This window comes from Microtus pennsylvanicus, chromosome 9 (assembly GCF_037038515.1).
Source record: "Microtus pennsylvanicus isolate mMicPen1 chromosome 9, mMicPen1.hap1, whole genome shotgun sequence".
NCBI lineage: Eukaryota > Metazoa > Chordata > Mammalia > Rodentia > Cricetidae > Microtus > Microtus pennsylvanicus.
The window spans coordinates 33,548,204-33,574,528 of record NC_134587.1 but is presented as its reverse complement, the minus strand read 5'-3'; the positions used below and the strand labels follow the sequence as shown (position 1 = coordinate 33,574,528).

Genomic DNA, 26,325 nt, shown 5'->3' with positions numbered 1-26,325 from the left:
TGGCTTGGGCATCTCAAGTGACTTTCAAAGGTATAGCTGAAATAGAAAGTAGAGAGAAACAAGTCAGCAAGGGCTGTTGGAATGCACTACTGGACAATGAAGGACTTGCTCTTTTGGTTTTTGAAATTTAGCATCTCAGGAAGTACCTATTATCTCCTTGCTTCCTTCTTTTTTCCCACTTCAAAAAGGCCAAATGAAATTGACCATGTGTGCTGGGTGGCTGGAGCGCCTATTTTGTGTATAGGCTGAACCAGTTTCAAAAGTAATACTTTTAGCAGTTTCCTGGGGATTTATGTTTGAATTATGAGGAATGAAAAGTCTTTGGGGGGGGCAGTTATAGTACAAAATTTCACATCCCAAAAAACTTTCTTCCTTCTTTTTTTGATAGACGATATGGCCATAGACTATTGGCTTGACTTGGTATTTTTTCACATAATTTTAAATATTCTTTGGCTCCAGCTTTAGGAACAGAATTGTATTTCTTCTCTAGTAAACATATTTGGGTAAAAAGAGCTGAATAAGAAAATGGCGATTGTATTTTATTCCTTGGCAACCAAGTGTATCCTATAAGTTAACAGTAAGGTTGAGTCCAAATAGGCAAGCAATTTTGAATTATGACTTCAAATTATTTCTTAAAACATAAATAATCGTTATTTGGAATAATCTAAGCAGTTTTATCTCGTATTTCACAAGTGTAACAGCCTCTTGTTTGAGGAATTAATCTAGGAATACAACACTGTCGTGCACTATGGAAAACCTTTAGGAATTATATGAGTTAGCATGGGTTACAAAACTTCCACGGGGTAGATTATTAAATCACAGTGATTTGTTTCAAAGTGCTAGAAATCAGAGGTCTAAATGGGACCAGGATATTGTCATCCAGAGCATCTATCATTGTTGTTTAATATATAGCTATATCCATCCCCGTTTGGCATCTCTGGAATCCAATGTCTCCTGGTCTTCCCCTCAGTATGTTCCAGTCTTTTGCTATAAGGACATCATTCATATTGGATTGCCATGGTGTTTGGAGTTCACGTGACCTTATATTTATAATTACTTCTTTAAAAGGCATCTCCAAATTGTCATATTCTGAAATACAGGCATGAGGCTCTAAGTACAAAAATGTGTAAGTTTAGGAATTCGGGCTGTTGCTAGCTAGCATTGTGTACATTTGGTGGTGATATATTTGCTGATGAATTTGTCCTACTGTTCATCAAGGTCAGCAGAGTGTATTGCGGAGGATAAACAGACGATGCGAAATGCTAGAACTTGGTCAATGTTCACTTTAGCAATGTTTCTGAGCACCTGGTAAAGCCCTCTCCTTTGAGGAACATAAGGCAGTCTGCCAGCTGCAGCTTCCGAAAGCACACAGCCTAGTGACTAGTATCCAGTCTGTGTTCAGTCCCTGTTTGCATAATAAAAATTAAGTGAACAAACAGATTAACTGGCCAACTGTCCTAGTTTCTCAGATAATATCCTCAGTGCATTCCTGCTTTAAACCGGTGTGGGTGGTAGAAAGGGACTTCTATTAGGACAGCATAGGAAGGCGCTGCCTTGGCATGGAGTTTGTATCACCAGCTATGAGAACTTTGACCCTGTCTAACTCACCAGAAATCAGAGTGAACTGTCACTCAGAAGAAGTAACAAGAAAGGTTCAGTACGTCAATGACCCAACTGATTTCCTTTTGATCTAGTCCTTTAAATACAGTGGCCTAGATAGAAGCTGTGTATTTATAGACAAACAGGGCCATTCCAGCCACTCAGATTTCTAACCTTTTACTTTTATTTTATAGCCAAACATTATATATAGATTCATCCTCTTAGGCGTCTCTGGCATCTACGATGTGACATTCATGAACCCAGCAGGCTTTCCCAATAAAAATGTGGCTGTGTCGTGGTTCTTGGCACTGGGAGCAGATGCCATCTCCTTGATGACAGGTTCACGGTGTCATCTGTTCTTATTGTTGCATTAATGAAATCAGAGCTATTCTTTCCATAACCTGGGCTGTCTTGCTCCCCTTTTCTATTGTGATAGGAAAGTGAATGTTGGCAAGAGCTTTTGGAAATGTCATTGGAAAGCGTTATAAAGTAAAGGGTGGGAGAAAAAAGGAACATTTGATTTTTAAATATGCAAAGAGGTGTCACTTCACACTTTACATTTATTCTATTCGGGATAATTCTAGTTATCCATGCCACATTTTAACCAACATTAGGTAAAAATGATTTAGTTAAGTTCAGACCTGATACAGCAACTTCTGCCTGTATTTCTTTCTAGAATTTCATATAAATGTGTAGCAGAAAGTTGGTGATTAAACCTTCAGTAACACTTAAGTGTTCCTGCTTCCTTGAAGGCTACCATTTCTCATCTATACCATCAGAGATCCATCTTACAAGACTCCACTGTAAGGAAAATGGCCCCGAATTGTCTTAGAAATGATAGTAGATTTTTCTCTTTCAAACATACTCTTTTACATGCACAAGTACTTTTTCCCCCCCTAAACTACACTAAGATCCCTTCAAAATGAGACATCTCAAGACAGCCTTGTTTGGGTAAAGCATTATCTTATATATTCAGGATTTCATAAAAATCTCATAGCATGCCGGGCGGTGGTGGAGCACGCCTTTAATCCCAGCACTCGGGAGGCAGAGGCAGGCGGATCTCTGTGAGTTCGAGGCCAGCCTGGTCTATAAGAGCTAGTGCCGGGACAGACTCCAAAAGCTACAGAAAAACCCTGTCTCAAAAAAAAAAAAAAATCTCATAGCATTTGGATTCTCAATCTTAACCTACCTTAATTACATTATATGTTTTAAAGCCACCATTGACTAGGGTGTATTTAAAATACCCTAAGTAGAGGGTCAAGAGAACCCAGGACAGATTTTGAGTGTAACGATCATGAGATACCTGGAACCAACCAGACTTTCCTGAGCATTAGATCCCAGTGTGTATAGTTGTTGTTGACCCTGTATGGTAAGCCACAACACCCTGAAATGATTTCTCTAAACCAATTAGTACAGTTCATAATATTTACTCGGTGTTTTCATTGCCTTCACTCTTGGTGAATCTTCTCCTTCGAGCCTTTGTTTGCCTTGCCCATCATGGTTGTATCTTGGATGTTTGTTTCTTTATAACTTCCAAATGCTGTGTGTGTTTCCCCTGTTGAAAGCAGCGTTTGTCTCTCCAACCATCTTCACTTCACACATAAATGAATAGACATAAAATGTATCAGTGGTGAGCCAGGCCTAAAAAAGATATTTTATATATCCATATAATTTTTTCAACTCTATCATGTTTCTTCAACACCCCTTCACATAATAATCCGTTCATCTCCGACTGTTTCCTACTGCTGTTTCTTTTTATGGCCAGTTTGTTTTATATCTGCTCATATAAGAATTGGGCTCTCAGTGACTGGGGAATTACTAAATATTGGAGTTAGTTTGTAGATGAAAGAACAGTCTCAAATAAGATCCTTAGAGATGAAATGTAAAAGTCCCCAGTTCTGAAGTCAGGTCCATCTACGAGCACTTCACACTACTTATTTGCCTTTTGGCTTCTGCCAGACGAAATTGTATATACATAAAACGATTGTAAACATAGTGGGAATGTATTGGCTCCTTATCTCAGTTTCACTCCCTTGTCACTCATAAGAAAATTCCTTATGCTAATCCCGCCCCTTTTATCTTCTCTTTAAAACCAATAATCATGCCAACAACATCTACTTCATTGTCTTACCTACTTATATATAATTTAACATGCATTTAAATAATATATAATTGCGAAATGCTTGGCATCTTGTTCTATAAGTTAAGTGATACATAATTTTCAGTTATTATTTCTGTTTTAAGTACTTTGAATATCGATATATAAATTTTGTTATAGAAAAGGTTTTGATTTTTGTCAGGAATTAAGAATTACAATGCTGACAAGAGAGTTCAGTGGGTACCACACCAGCCTTGTTACCTGAGTTTGGTTGCCCAGACCTACAGCAGAAGCAGAGAACCGATTCCTGCAGCAGTCTTCTGACCTCGACATACATGCCACAGTCTGTGTTCACCCACACACCCACTCCCTGTCCACACACACAGTAATAATAACCTTCATTAAAACAAAGTACCAACTCTTAAGTTCATATTTGGGAAATCATAGTGTTTACACATATATAGTCCATGGATCCATGTCCACATGAGTTAATTTCATAAGCTCAGCTTGTAGAGGAGTGTCCACAAACCTTTGCAGCCTCTAGTCTAATCCTGTCAATCAAGAAGAGTTTGCAGCTCCGGAAGATAATTGGGAATGTTTGACAGCATTTTCTATAGTCAACCTTGGGAAACACAACTGGCCTCGAGTGGGTGAAGGCCAGGGATGTTACATATACATCCCAGAATACAAAGGACAGTCCTATAAGAACGATCATCTTTTCTCAGGTGGCATGCTGTGCCATTGCTCATATACCTTACGTTCTTGAAAAGGGAAAAGCCCTTAAAACATTCCTACAGATAACGCAAATGTATTTGAATGATGCCTATAAATACCAGGAAAGTGTTACGATCAGTTTTTCTTGAGAATGGGCTGACTTTGTGAGACAGCAGATTCTTTGGGCATAATTATATGTTTAAATAAGCTACCATGACCTTGAAAGCCCTACCACGAGACCCTCTGGATTACATAGGATCTGTTGGTTATGGAATGCTGGATGTAAAAATGAGCTAGCATATTTCAAATGACAAACGTCAACTCTTGCCATATTGTTTACTTGAGCTACTTGTGGAAGTTTACAAATCATAATTATTTTTTTCTTTAAATGATGACTACTAATATCTATATTTATATTCCTATATTAAGAATCCTTGTGTAAATGACACAAATTCACAGTAGCCCAGCTAAAACTTTTAAGCAGACACAGTGAAGTGGCACTCATCCATCGACATACTTCCTTTCCAGCCTACTGAAATGCTCCTTCCTCACCTTCACTAAAATTTGCTGCTGTATATATGAAAGTGACTAACATTAATGGCATTGCCCTCATGTTAAGTAGCTATTAGTTATTATTGTCGACTTTCTGTCCAATATGAACATGTTCCTTTTGACTCTCTGAACGTCTTCCCTCAGCAGGCTCTAACCTACTCACCACAACGCCACCCGATGCTTTACTTCCCTAATAAAATTGGGAAGTTGAGTGTGTGTGTTTCCCTGCATGCGCGTGTATGTTTAGGTTTTCCACTTCAAGATCAGTGCCAAAGCTACAGTACTGATACATTTTCTAAATGTGTTTTAAGCAATAAGTTGTACAACATTTTTAGAACATGTGTTAAACTATTTCTCTAAGAATGAAGCTCTTAACAAAACATAAGCACTCTGCATGAGATCTTAGCTGCAAAGTGCTTAAAAGATAAAGTAAGAATTGGTACCATGGGAAGAACACCAGCTGTAGAGCACACAGGTCCATTATGAGAAGTATGGTAGTGGGTAGGGAGAAAATGATTCAATCAGGAGTAAAACCGATTTTATTATAAGGGCACGCAGGGGGTGTGGCACCATAGTGAGAGGGACATTTCAAAATATCTGACAGATTTCAACAATGTGAAAACCCCGTTCTTTAAAGTGACAGTAAACCCCATCAGGTCTTCCTTTTTGATGCTATTGTTAACAGTTGACTGTTTAAAGCTGGCCTGCTAAGATGCTGTCGGCCTATTTCAATAGTGTGCAGTCAAATAAAAGACTAATTGTTGACATACAATCAATCAAAATGATTGCAGGGCAGAGAAAAGGTCTCCTCTGCTGATTTTTGTTGTGGGTCCTGTTGGTGTGTTATGATGGCGGCAGAGAGGACGATCCAGAGGAGGAGGCAAAGAGCCCCTCTGGCAGAAACAGATCCACCTCATCCCCACTTTTTGAAAACATACTACTGGGCGGGAACATCACTCACAGGCCCTGAAAATAATAGTTTATTAGAAAAAAAAAGGATGTGATAGCGATGTGGGCTAATATTTTTAAAAGGATATGAACACTCTTAGCAAAACAGCTCCTGCAGAGAATCCCTACAGTGACAGTTCTCAGCTTTTCTTTTCTTTCTTTCCTTTCTTTTTTGTTGTTGTTGTTGCAAAATGCTCCTTGGCATTCATAGAGCTCACACTGTGGGGGCATGTGACCGTGAGCTCAGACATCATCAAAATAGAGAAAAAATTCCAATTAACCAAACACCTGTAAGTTTTTACCAGGATTCTTGGATTTTCAGTTAACTCCATGTCATAACTGATAAGCTTTTGTTCCTTTAAGCCCAGGAAAAAAAAAAAGCGTTTCTTTGTAGCTTGTCCTATAGATTAGCAGAAATGTCATCGTATCTTGCTTCCTTTTAATTATACGTAAAGATGTCACTTCTAGACAGCCATCATCCCTTCCTTGTATGAGAATGATCCCAGATTTTCCTACTGAGAGTTAAAGAGGGGGTGATAATCACCTATCACATTCCCTCGCTACTGAACATTCGCTTTGGCACCTAAGTTCTTCAGTGTGTCACGGCAGCAACTCGCTCAGGTTTCCCAAGAAAATATTTTTGTTGTTTCTAAAGAGTTGGTTAGCATTTGTGGTTTGTCTTCGGCGTGTTATCATTTTGGCAGCTTTGCACAGCCTGCATAGGCCAACAGGGGTCTGTCTAATATTGTTGCTGGGTACATTTCCCTCACTGAGATGAAAACGGAAGAAAAATGTTTCTGAAGCAGTAAGAAGAAATTAATATCCTACCCTACCCACCATATTCTATTCCTTGCTGACTTTAGATTTAGGCAAGAAAAGAAACAGAAGAAGAAAGAAAGAAAAAAAGAAAAAAGTGTTAGCCATTATTCCCTTGTACATAGCAGGGATAACACATGTAAAGCAATAACTCGTTTTCTATTGCCATGTTTAGCATATGTCTCCTGTTGGCTCAGCAAGGCCTTCAGGCCGGTCCCTTGAGCCAGCCATCGCTGGCAACTCTTAGCCCCTCGGCCTCAAAACCAAATAGCTTTGAATCATGTAGAGCCGTGATGCTAATTTTCATACTGATGCATTATGGGAATAACTGTATCTGACATACTGTGTCAATAGTACTGTCTCTTTGTGTCCCTTGTTTTTTGTTAGCTGCATTCCTACAGATGGCATTCCATTGAAAATGTTCCCTTCCTACAGAAAACGAGAGAAGAAAAAAAAAAAAAACCCATGCACAGCACCAAACCTCTAGGTGCAGAAGGCTGTTAACGGTTGCTGATGATAGTAGGCAAACATTAACATAATAATTAGTGTCTTGTAATTGTTTCATTAAAACCAGTTGTTCCATTTCTCCTCGTGTTTTCCCAGAAGAGAAGCTGAATTTGGATGACAGCCAGTGGGAGGACATCCACGTCGTCACCGGAGCACTGAAGATGTTTTTCCGGGAGCTGTCTGAACCACTCTTCCCTTACAGTTTCTTTGAGCGGTTTGTGGAGGCGATCAGTAAGTATACCCCAGAAAGGAGCCGGGTGTGGTAGAATTAACAACAATAATGAGATTGATGCCGATCATGACAAAAGAAAAACGGAATATGTACCCTATGCTCAATTCTGTAGCCTTAGGTTTTGTCATTTGGGTGGCTTGTTTTATATCTCACCCTGCAATATTATCTGAGCTTTAAAACCAAAATATTCAGACCAGAAAAAAAAAGAGATAGAAATCTATTTAAGGCCACCAAATTTAAGCTTTCTCAAATGAAAATAGCTTCTTCTGCAATCTGCTTTAAAGGGGTCATCTCTTGTACTCCCAGTCCTTGCCTTTATATTTTCAGAATTGCACTGTTTGCAGACAAAGAGGTCTTGCAAGGGAACCTAAATATATTAAATATTGTGTTTCATTAAATATGTGTTAAATCATCAGCTGAAATACCATCTTCTCTTGGCTCACTCATTTGTTCCCTCACCAGCAGCAGTAACTGTCTACAGTTGGCTTCTGAGCAGTGGGTAGGGTTAAGTGAATGCAAATTTCTTTTAAGGGGTGACATTCAGAATGATGGGTTACATCTCTCCACAAAGCTTCTTTTTCTGATGTGTTACTCTCTCGTTTATAATACACAATCTAAAGTAAAATGGAATGAATGAATGAATGATCAAAATCTTTTCCTGCGTGAAAACTTCTCCTATAGACGCTTGGAAAAATAAATACTTAAAATATCACTAAATGTAATATCATAGGGTACATTTACTCTAATTGTGACAGCTTGGAAAATGACTCCTGGCAAGCAGGCTGATATAAGAATGAAAGAGAAAGAAGAAAGAAAGGTAAAATTAAGAATCTTGCAAGCCTGGCAGGAGCTTAATTAAAGTCCCAACAAGAAAAATCTCCAAGGAAAAAAATGCTCTACTTAGGAGGTCTGGTCTTGGAGGCTGTGTGCGAAGAGTTCCCAGTAGTGGCAATGAGGAGCTGGGGGCCAGTGCTGGAAAACAGCCCTTCAGTAGGCACTTTCATTCTGTTTTCACTGGGAAAACCTCTTCACATGCTCTTAAAACTTCTGCGAAATGAAATCGGTGGGATGAAGATACGCGTTCCTCTCTCGGTCTCTGGTCTAGCCTGCTCACAATTTCAAATTGTCTTGTTGATGGCTATTATTTAAGGGCAGGAAGGTTGTTCTTGTTTCAAGTTTGGTATGAGTCTGGAGTTGTTATCCTTCCTGGAGAGCCATGATTTATAGTTGCCAGGTTCTCTAAACTCCAACTTAAAAGGAATAATGAAGAAAAAGTAAGTAAGCATGAATCTCATTCAGTGCAGTCTGGTGTTCTGTCTTAGCTCGCACATTTACGTGAACTGAGAGAGCGGCATTCTGGGAGGAAGTTGGAAAGACTTTTGTACAGATTCCTATCTTAATTGTGTATATTTAGAAATATGTATATCATATTGTGACCTCTCTACTCTAGGTGGCAATCGTCTCATCTGGAAACATGCTTACATATCTGCTGGGTGGGGAGTGTCGTATAAGAGTCCTATAAATGAGGCTTCCTACCTCCTTTAGTTCACACGATTCCAAAGATAGTAGCAAACTTTTCTCATAGGCTAAGCATATGGAAACCAGGCCCTTGGAGCTCATACGAGTACGTGTCTTTTGAATCCCCATAAGAAGTATGATGGTTTCTGGGATGTTTTAGACTTAAACCCAAATTGGACGTAGTTTCAGCGACACAGGCATGATCAGAACTGAACAGCAAAGATAAGGCAGGCAGCAAGCTCTTAGGGGTGGTTGTAGAGAGCCTCTGCAGACAGTTATAATATAGGTAATTTGTCCAAATGAAGAGGAACAAGTTTAATAAAGTCCTTTTAAAACTTCAAGATGTTATACACATGCTGGCAGTAGCTCTCCAAGTGACCTGTGTTGAGAAGGCAATCTGAAAATCAAGAGATGGAATATGTCCCATTAAAGCCATATGTTGCAAGGCCAGGGCAATGGTACTGAGGGGTGGAGCCTCTAGTGATTGAGTCATGAAGAAGATCACTTCTGATAAGGTTAACATCCTTATAAAAGAGGCCCCAGGGATAGTGACGTAGCGCTGTAGGGGGAGTTGCTTGCTACCAAGCCTACAGACTTACATTTGATCCCTGGATCCCATACAGTGGAAGGAGTGAACTAACTCCCACAGTTTGTCATCTGACTTTCATACATAAACCACGGCACATTCATGCTGACATAATACACACCAAAACAAATACATATAAAAACTAAAGGAAGTGAAAAAAATACAGCAACAACAACAAAAGAAAGCAAGACCAAGAGAGATGTCTTAGCTTTTCTAGTCATGTGTGTACACAGCTAAACATCACGGTCAACTGAAGTAGAAAATGGGCCCTTAGCACTCAATGCTATTGTCTTGGTCTTGGATATCTTAGCTACTACAATTGTGTCGTATAAACTTCTATTGTTTATTATGTGTACAGCTTATGGTACTTTTATAGAAGGATAATTAGACTAAGATTCCTCTCAATCTTGCTTTATTTAATCAAGAATGTAAGAATGTCACTGCATGATGTTTAACAAGTGGGTACTAAGCCATTGGATAGAGTGGTTGAGGCTATAATGCAATACTCACCAGATGGACCAAGATACTCCAACTGTGGTGGCTTAAAGAAAATGGCTCCCAAAGGGAGTGTCACTATTAGGAGGTGTGGCATTGTTGGAGTAGGTGAGGTCTTCTTGGAGGAGGTGTGTCCCTGTGGAGGCAGGTTTCAAGATCTCATTATATGTTCAAGATTACCACCCAGTGTCTCAGACCACTTCTTGTGGCCTGTATATCAAGATGTAAGGACTCTCTCTCCTGCTCCAACACCATTGCTGCCTGCACACCACCATGTCACACAATGATGACAATGAACTAAACCTCTAAAAAAAATAAGCCACCAGCACAGTTAAATGTTTTCTCTTTATAAGAGTTGCTGTGGGCATGGTATCTCTTCACAGCAACAGAAACCTTAACTAAGATTCCAATTATCTAAATGTATTTTGGACATAAACTTAACTTTTATTTTTCCTGTGCTGGGTATAGAATACAGGACCTCGAGCATACTAGGTAACTGCTCTGCTGTTGGGCAATACCCCAGTCCTGTGTTCTAAACTTGGGGTGAGCTCTAGATTGTAATGTTAATTTAAATATCATTCAGGGATGAGGAAGTGGTCACTTTGATATTCAGTACTGGGAGAAATAACACCAGAGAGGGTTCATTTACTACACTTGACATAATTAAGCTTAAAAAAAATCTTTCAGAATGATGTGGACATTATTATGCAGGCATAGAAGAGTCTTAGATTTCATCAAAGCTCACATTGCAATGCCTTGTGAAGCTATAATAGTTACAAGTTCACCAAATCCATGCAGAATTAACTCTTTGCAAAAAGAGGTAAGCACTTCAGGAAACCCACAGAGTATGCTACGTGTGTTGGCTGTATCTGGGCCCTGTTGTCCACAGAGCCTTGCCCAGCTGTTCTCTGCGCTCTGCACCATCGTATGATTCACCCTACACAGAGCTATTTTGTAGTAATATGGGGAGCGGCGGCTGGGCTGCGTCCCCCAACATCCCAGCCACCGGCTCGGCTCGGCTAGCTTATGCCCCAAATAATTACACGGACACTGTATTCTTTTAAACACTGCTCTGGCCCATTTCTAATCATCTGTGTAGCGCCCCTAGGTGCGCTTACCGGGAAGATTCTAGCCTAAGTCCATCCTGGGTCGGAGCTGGGGCATGGTGTGCGTCTTCCCTGGAGCAGGTAGCATGGCGTCTCTCTTGCGTCTGCTCCGGAGAGGAGAGCTGTGGAGTCTGACCTCACTTCCTCTTCCTCCTGGCATTCTGTTCTGTCTACTCCTCCCACCTATCTTCTAACCAATGAAATGGGCCGAGGCAGTTCCTTTATTGCTTAGCCAATGAAATCAACAGATTGATATATGACACTCCCACACCACTTCCCCTTTTTCTGTTTAAACAAAAAAAAAAAAGGCTTTAACTTTAACATAGCAAAATTACATATAACAAAAGTTATCAAGTAAAAGTTACATCAGAAACATTTATACATATAAAAAAATTGACCGTAAATCTCTATCAATAAAGCAAAATCTATACTAATGCAAATTATTCATACCTATATCATATCCCCCTTTAAATGTAAAAGAACATTTTATAAACCATATTTGGGAACATGGGCGCAGTTTTTTTCTCTCCAAACTGCTTCCTGCTGAATGGGGGCGTCGTTAATTAGGCCTTTCATGGTATAACCTGTGTGCTAGTTTCATCTCAGTTGGCAGTTAAGCAAAGCAATTTTCTGAAGATGTTCACAGCAACCCTTCAGGAGGACGTGGTCCATCATACCAAATCGGAATAGAAGAAATCCATAGAGTCTCATCCTCTGTGAAAACAAAAGAAGACTCTCTCCAAAGCATCATATCCTTAGACCCAAATTCTGAAATCGTAATACCCTTATATCCATTCTGGTTTAGCTTGGCAGCCCAGGTAATGAAATGTCTCTCTGTACTTAGCTCCTTCACAGTCAAAAATTTTAAAGAAAACACAATGTACATAATCCAGACTCTTTGTGAATTTTTCATTTTTACGCGGCTTAGTTTTACTCTATCACTTTACTTTATTCTGTCTCTTTAAAGACTTTACTTTTACTTTTTTTTTTAAACCATAACTTTATTCTCTATATTCTTTTTCTTCTCTCTCTCAAGCCTACATACATTCATCCAACAGTGTGGTCTTTTATGTCTGAATCTGTTTTATTGTGAATCTGTAACATTTTTTACTATCCAGGAGCATTTTTTAAAATGTTAAGCAGTTCTTAAAAACCTAAGTTGCACCATATAGGGGTAGTAATATGGGGAGCGGCGGCTGGGCTGCGTCCCCCAACATCCCAGCCGCCGGCTCGGCTCGGCTAGCTTATGCCCCAAATAATTACACGGACACTGTATTCTTTTAAACACTGCTCTGGCCCATTTCTAATCATCTGTGTAGCGCCCCTAGGTGCGCTTACCGGGAAGATTCTAGCCTAAGTCCATCCTGGGTCGGAGCTGGGGCATGGTGTGCGTCTTCCCTGGAGCAGGTAGCATGGCGTCTCTCTTGCGTCTGCTCCGGAGAGGAGAGCTGTGGAGTCTGACCTCACTTCCTCTTCCTCCTGGCATTCTGTTCTGTCTACTCCTCCCACCTATCTTCTAACCAATGAAATGGGCCGAGGCAGTTCCTTTATTGCTTAGCCAATGAAATCAACAGATTGATATATGACACTCCCACACCACTATTTCACAGGTATTCTTGGCAGCCAGCAGCTGTGGCAGAGAGTGGACAACCACTGGCAGGAGATAACCAATAGAGGAGTGTGATAGCTATGACTCTCACTTTATAACCAAATGTCTGACAGAAGCCATAGAGAATGCAGGGTAAAAGGCACAGTGCATCATGGTGGAACAGACTTTGCAGAGTTTATGATGATAAGAGTACACGGTTGAGGCTGGCTTCCTGGACACAAACCTGAAAAGAGAGACCTTGAGCTGAAATCAAAGCGGGCCCACTCCCAGTTTCCCACCTCCTCCAGCTAGATACTACTTCCTAAAAGTGCATAACCTGCATATTTAATTGAGTGCAAAGAAATGCTTATCCAAAGGTTAAGTACCATGTTTTGGTACCATGAGGTTGGGTACCATGTGTTCAAGCACATCACCTTGTGAAGGCCATTTTTCATCCAAACCATGACAAGAAGGGAGACCAAATCCAGCTCACATTATCAACCTCACTGCCTCAGTGGCTTTTCTACGTGCAGCTTTGGTAGACAGAACCACTCTAGTCCCAGCTCCCACCTCGTGGCTCAGACCCTCCTGTCTTTGCCCTTCCACTTTGGAGGAGCTAGTGGCTTCCTGATGGGACTTCTGGTCTACCTCACTCATACTTTAGCTTGCCCATCTTTTGGATAAATATTTCTTCGCACTAAATTGATTTTGTGTTAGCAGAAAAGCTTAAAATGGTTTCTGCTGTTAGCTTAGGCATGGACAAAGGCCCGTTCCCTTCACTGCCACAGTTCATGTTATCATAACATTATTTCCATTTTCTCTTCTGACACTACGAAAACCAGTTTATGAAGACTTAACATTTGTATTTGGCCCCTAGCTGAGAGATGTGTTTTCATGGAAAAGTCCCAAAGCGAATAGACCAAATGGAATTTTACATCTCACTGGAATGCTTTGCATGGAAGAAAGAATGTTATTTCTAGTGGAAACAATTGACCTGACTGTTTGCACTATTTGAATTATTTTATTTCTCATTATAAGTTTGAAATTCATCATTGTGTATTCCAAGAAGAGTAAACAGAATTTTTTTTTAAAAAAAGAGTTTCATTTGGACCAATTTAATATAGTTTCTTTCTATAAGAACCTGCAAATGCTATGATGATCCCCGTCTGATTCACTGGGGCAACAAATGTCCTGGATTTGGTTATATATTTAAAAATCTAAATGTCCCAGCTATTGATATAAAATTCTGTACCTGACATCAGTATAATTGAGTGAGTAGCACATTTTTTTTTCCCACAAGGATTTAACCCACTATCAGCAAAGACTTGATTTCCCAGAGACAACTTATGCTGAAGGAGTTATTGGTCCTGTCAATGTGAGCTTGTTAAACAAATGGTGCTATCCAGTTCTGGGGAGTGGTTTAATCATGTGTTAGAACAGAGGGCATTCTAGGTCTTTCCAGTAGACCTATATCCTGGGAAATACACTGTCTGTGATTGCTCCATTCTTTTAATTCTTATAAATACAGATCCAAAGGAAAATAGTGTCTGTATTTTCTTAGTCATATTGCAAAAGTAAATGAGAGGAAAGACATTCAAAGGCACTTCTGATGTGTTCTTGCTTAATCCTCATGATAGCTATGGAGATTGTGATGGAGTAAAGAGATCATATAAAAAATAATTTCAATGTCATAAAGGTTCTATGGGAACTAAATAAATTAACCCTTTTTCCTACAATATGGGTATGAGGTACTCTATGTGATTTTAAAAGAAATTGATTTTTAGGGGAGTCCTGAGATCACATAACTAAAAAAATTTCAACTTTGCATTCATCTCCAAACTCCAAAACCTGTGTACTAACTACTTTTTCACAAGTAATTGAAAGATAACTAACTAGCTGTTGACAAACATATGTGTATTACATTAGTCTCTGCAAAATTGGTATGGTCTAAAACATTCTTTACAATATTAATTCCCTTTTCTTTTTAAAGGGGGTTTTCGAATTACCTGGATGTGACGATGCATGCCATTAATCCCAGCACTCAGTGAAGCAGTATAAGGCAGAGTTTTAAGAGTCTGAAGCCAACTTTGTCTACATAGTAAGGTCCAGGATCCTAAGGGATGCACAATGAGACCCTGCCTCAAATATTAGGTGAATTCAGAATCAAGTGAGAGGTTAGGAATGTACAGTATTGGAATTTAAAGCTAGTTTTAAAAGTATAATTCCACAAGAATACGCAATGTTTCAATATTTGTTACATGGTAGTGAAAATATCAATATTTAATATTCTATGGGTGTATTTTTAAAATTTTTCCAAGTTTTTGCTTGTATCATTTTATGACATACAATCACACACTTATACACACACACACACACACACACACACACACACACACCAAAATAAATCAAAAAGCCAGAAAGAATAGTTTATTCTGGGGAGAATGTTTAGACAATATCGGAAGCTTGTTTATGAGGGAAAACCTTATCCCTGTTAGTAGATTTTTAATCACATTTAATGATTATTTTCTTAGTTCTTTATGATATTTCTAGTATATCAACCATTGATAACAACATCCTTTACTGTGTAATATAAAATGTTACCTCATTCCACCTTATGCTCATTATATTTAAGTTTAAATAGTACATTTAAAATGTATTTATTCCTTCACTAACATTGAGCAGTATCTGATAACTTCCCTTTACAAGGTGAGGACATTCTTCTTCATCTCTCATCTTTCATGGTAACAATGGCATTGACCCCTTTAAGTTCCATATGCTGTCATAAGCATTAGGAAAATAATAGCAATATTTACATTTATACTACTAAAGTGCCAGAAGCATTGTTAACTGTGCAAAGGTGTCTTCTTTGGCATTCTCTCTCACAGCTCAGTGACTTTTCAAAGGAATTCTTCAGTGGATGAAATATAATACACATTGTTATGCTTCAAAAATTGCTTAAGCACTTGGCCATATTTTACTCTCTTTGTAGTTAGACAATGGGTTTCTTTTTCTTTTTTTATTTATATAAATTTTTATAAATTTATTTATGACAGCAGTCAATTAAAATAGACGATACAAAATGGTACCCATAAGATTGGATAGTGTTAAAATTCAATGAGTCAGACACCAAAAGTAGAATGTTCCCACGTGTATTCCTTAAACAAAACTCATACACCTGTGTCTGTGTCAATACCACCATCCTTACATAAAAATGATTTAAGACATTGCCCTATGGCCAAAAGTACCTATTACATGTTTCCATGGCTTTGCCATGGATGGTCACCACGCCATTTTGCTGATAAAGTGTATTTTCAATAGGTAATTGGGGAGAAAAACCAGTCAAGTATACTTGCAAATATTTTCTTTTCTTGACTTTCTCTTGCCCTTTGGTCAAGCTATTTCTAATGCATCATCAACTTTGTTATTACATTCCTTGGGAGAGAAGAAGCAGAGCTTGGAGAGCAGTTGGCTAGAGAAGAATATATGATGTAACATAGTGCTTTAAATCCAGAGAAAGAAAAAGATGTTCTAAAGATTCACAGCAAAGAAATCAAAGACATAAAAATAATATGGTATAAAAATATTCTTGATCAACAGACTTTCAAGAAAGTTTTAAATTAAGTAAAAATAAATTTTACTGATGTCTCTAAAAATTTTCACTGAAAGCAAATATTCTCACAGGCTATGGATTTATTTATTTATTTATCTTTATCTGTGTGTGTGTGTGTGTGTGTGTGTGTGTGCGTGCGTGCATGCATACTCGCTTGTGTATCAGCACAGTGGAAATTTTATGGCTGATGCCTAGCCTGTCTCCTAACTCATCCTAATTATATTCATAATTAAATTGTAAAAATTATAGTTGACTAGAGCCAAATGGCTGGTACAGGTGTCTCTTTGTAGGAATAGTTTAGTGCTAGATAATAAACAACCGGACTTCCATCTACTTAATTTGGCTTTAATGAAAGTCCTTTATAAAAAACACTGGGGAGGTGATTCAGATTTAAAATCCGGCCTTGACTCAGAAATTGAGTAGTAAGACATCAAGGTTATTAGAAAGCCTCATGCTAATGTCTTTTGCTTTTCCTCAAAGCCTTTACTTACGTGTACACTTCCACTTCCTTGAGGTCACTTTTTCAAAGCAGGGATTGCTTCAAGCTGAGCAATCAGCCATATTGCCGTCATGAGTCAGTGCCCTAGACACCCCTGCCTTACTGCATCAACATGCTACCAAACATGTGTAGCAAAGTGCAGAAATTCTTCCTAGTACTCAGGGGAAAGCAGTTAACTTGTCCAATTCCTCTAATGATGGACTTGGGTGGCTGGGTTTCACTGTCTCGATAGAACATGACGAAACTGAAGTTTTCTGGCCTTTTCTTCCATCCTGTTTTACTTCAATTGCTTCAGTTCACACTGGATTACAACCACCACCACAGAACTTCCACAACCTTCCACCCACCAACCGTAGCTCTGAGTGTGGCCCCATCACCAAAAGGACATCTTCCCTTCCTGGTCCAGTAACTTTTCTTCAACATATCCGTTACAAAAAAGAAACCAAATTAATGTAACTGGCTTTATTTCATTTTGAGGAAAAGCTAACAGCTTTGTAAGAGATTCAAAGCCCTCTATTTTCTGGTAATGCGTAAGCTCTCTGACTTCATTTTTCTGCCTCACCCAAAGGCTTTCCTTCAGATATCCAAGGTCCATTGATCTTGGTTCACTCTCTGCTGAAACTCACTGCTGAATATTGCTGCTCAGATGCCCCCTGTTAGTCAAATCTTCTAAGGCCTCAATTGCATCACTCATAGTACTTCTACTCAAATTCTGCCTCTACCATTTACGTCCTTTAAAACCTTGAACAAAACCTTCTCTCCGGTCTATAAAAATTGATGCGAAAATGGCACTTCCCTCCTGAGATTTTCAAATAATTTGGTGAGATGCAAATTGTATTAACTCACTTTTTACAGTCACTGACACACAGTGTTGAGTAAATGTTAGCTAATTTTATTATGTCAACCTATTGACATACTACAATTTAGATAGTACAATCTCAGGAGATCTTCCTGCCCGTATTTCCTCGTCTCTCTTCTGGTGTGGCTATCTCAAGTGATGCGTATGACTATCCTCATTCTGCTTTAATGTTTTATTTCTGCAATAGGTGCAGCACAAGACATGGCTAAGATATTATTATAAGACATTTTCTTATAATGGGTTCAAAACCCAGTGAATTCTAGTTTCTTCATCTCATGACATGCTTTACTCTGAAGAACAATCTGACAGATAATCAAAAGTATGTCCTTTACCTGAAGAGCACACATCCTTTTCATAAACTGTAGACTATCCCAGATTCTCTTAATTAATGCTGTCTTCCTACTCTACACAACAGTAAGCCCATGGTATTCACTATGGTAGCAAAGGTGGCAACTCAAAGTAATTCATCTCCAAGTTAGGAGATACCTATGTTGCTGTGTGTGTATCCTGACGATGTTGATTTGTGAAAGTCATAAACTCTCTGGTAGGTGGAAGGTGGTAGTTTTGGGGTATGGTAGAGGAGACTATATAATAGCCTATGAAAATCTGTGACAGTGTAGATTCTGTTCAAAGTTTAAAATGTTCAAAGGTTTACCAACTAAACCATATTCAACAAATAATCCTTCCTCACACAGGAACGGACACTTGTAGGTACAAACACACTGGCATTCACCAAATCTAAGGTGCTTCGCTTGTCACACATTATACGGTCTACCTTCCCAAAAGAGACTTTAAAAAGATAATTTTCCTCAAAAGAACTTCCATATTAACTTCTCGTGTACTATTTATTTTCAAACTTTTCATGGAGCGACAACTGTCTCTGTCCTCTTGCTTGCTGGTACTAGCGTGTAGCTGGGAATGTTAACCTTGACGGTTGACTTGATAGGATTGAAAGATAGCTGTGAGTTTTACTAAGCATATCTCGGATTGTGTCTGTTGAACCATTTCCAAAAAACAGTATATCACACAATCTCAGATCCAATCAATAATTTAATCCATAGAGAGGAGAGATTCCGAGTTGAATAGAGAATTGAGAGATGGTGGTCTAAGCAAGAGTAAGTCACTGAAAGCATTTGAATGACATACTTTGTCTCCAGCCTTTCCTGTGCTTCCTGGCTACTGAGAAGTAAGAAGCTCTACATAACTAAGCCCTTCTATCGTGATGCTCTACTGCATGACAGTTGTAGAAATAAGGAAGCCAATGACCAAGGGCTAAAATGAGCTTGGGAGAAGGCTTTCATCTTTGAGCTGCTTCCCACAGCAGGAAGATGCTAACTAACACCAACACTTACCTGCCCAAGCACTTGTCCTTACTCTAACTCTCTGTGTTTCCCAGTAGAAGGATGTTCTTTGAAACTGAGTTCCCTGAAGTGTGGCATTTGTTCATTGGACTCCTCACTGCTCTGCAGGGTTAAACTCTAGATGTGATAGTTGCTAAAGTACTATCAGTTACCTGGGAGAGTTTTGCTTATGCTGGTACAGCTGATCGTAGCCATGTGGTTTAGAGTAGAACATTTTCCTCCAAGGATTTAGGCAGACATTTCTACCTACACTTTGGGAAGCAGAAGCATGGAAAACAAATACACTGTTGTTGAAAACAAGTCTCACTACTTCTTTATGAGGGGGAAAAAGCAATGTTCAGAAAGATGAAATTACATATATATATGTGTGTCTGTATATTTTTAAATATTCATGAACTACAAAAATTATGTAGGACATCTATGAGAATTTTTCCCTTCACTAATTGTAATTCTCTGGTTAAATGTGCAGCCTCCCTCCCTTTTTCTACCTTCTAATTTTCTGCAGTACCTTTATTTTTCAAAACTGCAATTCTCAAAGGTCAAATGCCCAAGGCCTGAGCTCATGATTACTGTCTAACCAGACAATCAGCTCTTGGCCCCTTGCTATTTTCCTTCTCACCTTGAGTGTCCAGCATGTGAAAGGTTCACCCTTTCAGATCTCTGTTCCGTTCCTCTGCCAAGTAACGGATGGGCAGACATAATTAGTGCCATCTGTCCCGCTAGTTGCAGGTGGAGACTATCGAACCAACAGATGAAAGCGTGATCTCTCGAGTTCCTTCTTCAGACCTCTGACTCGCAGCACAATGGCAAGCTTATTCTTTGACATTTTGTGCATTATTCTCTGAATTTCCAAACAGCACCTATGGGAGATCCATCTTCTCAGTGCGATATTCGCGGGGATTTTCTACCCCTTTGTGATGATTGTGAGGATTGCTTTCAGCAAAGTCAGAGACATGTGAGGCCATGCCATATCAGACCTAGAAAGACCCCAGAAACTACTGTCTGTGATGTTGTGTCTGATGCTCAGGACTTCTGAGATCTGGTTCCCTTGACAAATATAGAGTAGTGTGAGCTAAGCAGAAAAGCATGACCAGAGAGGAAGAGAGGACACCTGGAACATAATTAGAAGCACCACATTGCTCGACTTCAGGCCCCCAGCAGCACCTTTCCGCAAAAGGTCCTCAGCATTACAGCCCAAGAACAAGCATTCCATAGTCTCCCTTTCCCTCTGCTCTTTCAGCAATTTCACCCTGCATCAGTGTTTCCAGATCTTTCATTACCAAAATCACAGTCCTCCATGGTTGACCTTCCAAAGTTTGGAATTTGTCTAAGCTGGAGCTTCCATAAGAATCTGTGGCTTAGGACACAGAAATTTATTTGCCACAGACCTGGATTTTGGAAGTCTAAATCAGGCAAAATCAGGACCTCATCACTGTTGAGCTCTGTTAAGGAACTTACCCTTTCATATTCTCGAGCTGTCTGAACCTGGCTTCTTTCCCAACGGCCTCACCTCTGAGTGCTCTCGCACTGGGTCTTGAACTTCACCATGGCAGTTCAGGACAGCACACATGCTAAATCTACAACAGAAATCCTACTTCAACAGAATATTTTAGGTGTGCAAATTTGTCAGCACAAAATGGTTTCCTCCTTTATCCTGGCAATGTCTTCCTACTATTGTAATACAAGATTTAATTAGTTCTTTATTTATATTCTTAATTCTGTTACTGTAATCTGAAATTGAATTTTACAGTCCCAGGCATCACTTTTACCCATGTTCTCTCATATTGTTTACATGCAGAACCATCCGAGCAACCTGGTAACATTTTTCCTCCAAGCTTGACCTGCCAAAACAATGACACCACAAGGAGAGTTTGTCTTCAGTTCTGTAGATTCATGAGACTAATCTCACCTGAGTTTCTACCAGCTAGAACTGGAGCCAAAGCCAAGTGCTAAACTATAAATTCTTCGGACACTATCACTCAACCTTCCTGCCAATATTGTCAACTATAAAACTGTAATACAAACTCTAAGACGCTCTGGAACAATCGAGCTGCTAAAGATAACAATTCACAACATTTTGAGAATTGCAAATACAGTTACAATAAGAAAGATTGCAAAAATAGGCATCCCTTTAAACTCAACTAATTTTAGAATTCCAATCAGAAAAAAATAGGCATAGTTTATTTTCTTTTTCACCTTAGATATTGTGTGTGTGTGTGTGTGTGTGTGTGTGTGTGTGTGTGTGTGTGTGCTATTATATGTATCTGTTAGTGTGGCTATGTACACTTCTTTGTAGCTGTTTGTGCTTATAAAGGCCAGAAATTAATGTCAAGTATCTACTGTTCTCCACTTTGTTTTTTGTCTCTTGCTGAACCTAGAGCTCCCTTTCCTGCTACTAAGAGCTGAGGTTACAGATGCATTCCACCACAAAAGGCTGGTATTGGGCTTTCCTTACTGAAGATTTGAGCCAATCTTGTCTGATAAAAGTCTATTGACTATTTTATAATACTCTGCATTCAACTTGAATTTCTGGAATATGAAGTTTTTTTAAAAGATTGTATTTATCTGTTGTATGTCTGTCATTAGTTATTTCTTATAAAACAGTTATAATTCTATACAGGCAACATGAGCTACATCCGCATCGGACGATGGATTTCATCGTCATTAGAATTATTTGTTTTATGACTATTTCAGTGACTAGTCATTCCCCATCTTGGTCTCTCTTCTTGGATATCCCTAGTTCCTGAAACACAAAACACGAAAATTAGACCACTTAGTAACACTTCAATGGCCCCTCTGAGCTCAAGTGAAAGGAAGAATTTCAAATCTCTCACTTCAAATCAAAACCTAAAAATGATTTATCTTAGTGAGGAAGGTATGTTGAAAGCCTTCGTGGCCTAAAACAAAAAAACTTCTTGTGCTCTGAGTTGTGAAGATAACTAAAAAGTATAATTCTACTAAAGAAGAAATAGCTTATTGCTAATATAGAGAATGGTTCTGCAGCAAAAGACCCATCAGCTACATTTCCTTAAGTCAAGTCTATTTTTTACTTTACGGAAGGTGGGAGGGCTGCAAAGAAAAGATTGAAGCTAAGAGTTGCTGGTTCATGATGCTTAAGATAAGACATCATCTCATAGTATAAAGACCCCAGCAAGTTTTCCGGAAACCTAGCTATGACAGTGAATGAAGGTAACAATACTGATCAGGAGATTTTCGATGTAGGTGAAACAGCTTGATAAAGGAAGTAAATGTCATCTAACACTTTCATAGGTAACCTGGAAAAGTCAACTCCTGGTTTCAATGGACATGCTCTCTCCCTTATCCGAGACTAATGCAGCTGGTAACTTTAAGTTCAAGTCAATGCTCATTTATAATTCAAAAAAATCTTAGGACCTTTAAGAATTATAGTGTCTAGTTTTTTGTGTTGTATGGATGGGGAAATAAAACCATCAGGATAAGAACATATCTAATTACATTTCAATCTCTATGTAGTAATAGGGGGGCAGCGGCGGGGCTGCGTCCCCAACCCCCAGCCGCCTGCCCTGCCCGGCTAGCTTATGCCCCGAAATAATTACACGGACACTGTATTCTTTTAAACACTGCTCTGGCCCATTTCTAATCATCTGTGTAGCGCCCCTAGGTGCGCTTACCGGGAAGATTCTAGCCTAAGTCCATCCTGGGTCGGAGCTGGGGCATGGTGTGCGTCTTCCCTGGAGCAGGTAGCATGGCGTCTCTCCTGAGGCGTCTGCTCCGGAGAGGAGAGCTGTGGAGTCTGACCTCACTTCCTCTTCCTCCCAGCCTTCCCTTCTGTTTACTCCACCCACCTAAGGGTGGGCCTATCAAATGGGCCTAACAGTTTCTTTATTGCTTAAACAATGAAATCAACAGATTGATATATGACACTCCCACATCACTTCCCCTTTTTCTGTTTAAACAAAAAAAAGGAAGGCTTTAACCTTAACATAGCAAAATTACATATAACAGTTATCAAGTAAAAGTTACATCAGAAACATTTATACATATAACAAAATTGACCTTAAAATCCATACCAATGCAAATTATTCATACCTATATCATTTCCCCCTTTAAATGTAAAAGAACATTTATAAACCATATTTGGGAACATGGGCGCAGTTTTTTCTCTCCAAACTGCTTCCTGCTGAATGGGGGCGTCGTTAATTAGGTCTTTCATGGTATAACCTGTGTGCCAGGGTCATCTCAGTTGGCAGTTGAGCAAAGCAATTTTCTGAAGATGTTCACAGCAACCCTTCAGGAGGACGTGGTCCATCATACCAAATCGGAATAGAAGAAATGAACAGGGTCTCATCCTCTGTGAAAACAAAATAAGAAACTCCTTTCCAAAGCATCATATCCTTAGATTCAAATTCTGAAATCATACCCTCATGATATCCGTTCTGGTTCCACTTGGCAGCCCATATAATGAAATTTCTCTCTGTACTTAGCTCCTTCACAGTCAAAAATTTTAAAGAAAACACAATGTACATAATCCAGACTCTCTGTGAATTTTCCATCTTTACGCGGCTTTTATTTCTTTATTTCTTTTAATCTCTTAACTATCTGTACTCTGTCTCTTTAAAGACTTTACCTTTTTTTTTTAACATTAACTTTATTCTCTATATTCTTTTTCTTCTCTCTCCCAAGCCTACGTACATTCATCCAACAGTGTGACTCGTTTAGTGGTCTGAATCTGTCCTATTGTGAATCTGCAATTTTTTACTATCCAGGAGCACTTTTGATTTGCGCCTTTAAATCATTAGGCGCTTAAGAATCTAAACTGAGACATTCTTAAGTTAACTTTTTGCTTTTTGAGCATATATCTGTAGACCAGGCTGTCTTTGAACTCTCAGAGATCCGCCTGTCTCTGCCTCCCAGGCATTGGGATTAAAGGTGTTTGCTACTACACCTTGAACTCACAGAGATCTGTTCGTCTCTGCCTTCTAGGCACTGGGATTAAAGCCGTGTGCTACCACACCTTGAAGTCACAGAGGTCTATCTCCCTCTGCCTCCCAAGTGTTGGGATTAAAGGTGTGTACTAGGACACACAACAACTCTCTTCCTTTTTTTTTTTAAGAACTTCAACTTTTAGCTTGCATATATTTTTAACACACTTTAAATCATTCAGAAATTTTCTCTGTCTTTGAATCTCTCTTTACTGTATATCTCTTTTTCTGACCACAAGAGCCTTTAATTTACCAAGCAATATCAGTAGGACTAAAGGCGTGGCTTTGCCAGCTAGATCCAGTCCTTTCCTTAGCTTTTCAGCCTCTTGGCTGAGGTACTGGCTGTAGCCATGTTTATAGCATTTCAAGGTCCCTGCCAGCCAGCAAGCTACAACAGACAACACTCAAGTCCTCTCTCTGTAGCCGGCCCTCCTGCCTCAAACAGTCAGAGTTTGCCCTGGCAGGATGGCCCAGAAAGCCGGCATTTTTAAACGCGCAGCTTTTTTCCTGCTACGGCTGAAAACCGAAAAGCATGTGTTCAGCTTTTCGTCACCACCGGTTAAGTGTTTTGTGGCAGGACCTCTTAATGAGCTGCAGGCTTTGCAGCGGAAGCTGAGTCAGGAAGCCTCTTGGGGCTACCAGGTAGGAGCGGCACTCAGCACTTTAATTCTGAGACTGAGCGTGCAGCACAGAAATTCTTTTCATCCAAGTAACATCCAAATCTGACAGGCAGAGCACTACGCAGTCTGAAAACACGTCTCTGTATGGTGGCAGGAATCCGCCATGCTCTTCCGCCTGCCTAAGCCTGATTCTGCCTTCTGCCCAGGAGCAGGCGGGGAGCTATGAGTCATCGTCAGGGTCTCAGAGCACTCTCCTTCCGATCCCAAGCGGGAACACAAACATAAAGCCAGAGTTTGCACTGGCGGCAAAGCCCCAGGAAGCCACGCTTTGAAATGACACAGCGTTTTTTTCTGCTGCTGTTGCCGAATCAGGAAATCTCTCTACAGCACGCCACCAACAAACAGCAAAAATCTGTGTTAAATGCTCTCTCCCTTATTTTTAAGCCTTCTCAGGTTTTTTAAGTGGGTTTAGTCCATCACGTTGGGCGCCATTTGTAGTAATAGGGGGGCAGCGGCGGGGCTGCGTCCCCAACCCCCAGCCGCCTGCCCTGCCCGGCTAGCTTATGCCCCGAAATAATTACACGGACACTGTATTCTTTTAAACACTGCTCTGGCCCATTTCTAATCATCTGTGTAGCGCCCCTAGGTGCGCTTACCGGGAAGATTCTAGCCTAAGTCCATCCTGGGTCGGAGCTGGGGCATGGTGTGCGTCTTCCCTGGAGCAGGTAGCATGGCGTCTCTCCTGAGGCGTCTGCTCCGGAGAGGAGAGCTGTGGAGTCTGACCTCACTTCCTCTTCCTCCCAGCCTTCCCTTCTGTTTACTCCACCCACCTAAGGGTGGGCCTATCAAATGGGCCTAGCAGTTTCTTTATTGCTTAAACAATGAAATCAACAGATTGATATATGACACTCCCACATCATCTCTAGAAACTTCTAACCATTGCTGAGGTCAAGAAAAAAGTATAACTTTCTAAATATCATTGTTCAATGACTATCCCATACTCACCTAAGGGCTCTAATAAAGATGAAAATCAAAGTTAATTTGCCTTCTTCCTTGCTAACACAACACCCTTCCTATAGTCACTGGGCAAAAGAGTAACCTTGATTTTTAGGTCTCATCATTTGAAAAGCACATTTGATAAATTTAAAGTGGCCACATACAATCTCACTTACTCTGAAATTGGGCAAAACACTTTGAAAGCCCTCCAGAAAGATCTATCATGCTAAATGCAATGAAGAACATTTGCATTTCATAAGAGATAGTCAGATTGTTAACAACAATGGGAGATTGAAAAAGTCAGTTCCCACTTTTTAGATGATGTTGAAAGGCTGAAGACATTGGTTGAAACATCCCCATAGGGGAAATAACAAGAGTCCTAGGATGAGAAGTAGAGTCTCAAGATGTAGCTGCACTGCTGTGCCTTCAGGATTAAGCGACAATGGACTAACTAAGAGTGGCTTCTCTTGTGTGAGCAATATTCCATCTTGAGATGAAATGTGTCAAAGACATCACAAACATTATTAAAAATGGCAATACAAAATTTAGAATATTATATAAATGTGTTGATAAAGCATTAACAGGTTTGAGAAAGCTGACTAGTTTTGGGAGTTCTGCCATGGGAAAAGGAATATCAAACAATACCACACAAACAGATCT

General features: G+C 39.7%; 1 protein-coding gene across 1 annotated transcript in view; it reads left to right on the top strand.

Annotated features, from left to right (window-relative positions):
- The window catches only part of Arhgap15 (Rho GTPase activating protein 15), a 606,047-nt gene that overhangs the window by 465,220 nt on the left and 114,502 nt on the right, over window positions 1–26,325 (top strand). The window contains exon 12 of the mRNA XM_075985303.1: window positions 7,331–7,465. Within this exon, the coding sequence (XP_075841418.1) occupies window positions 7,331–7,465 (135 nt within the window). The remainder of the gene's footprint in view (window positions 1–7,330; window positions 7,466–26,325) is intronic.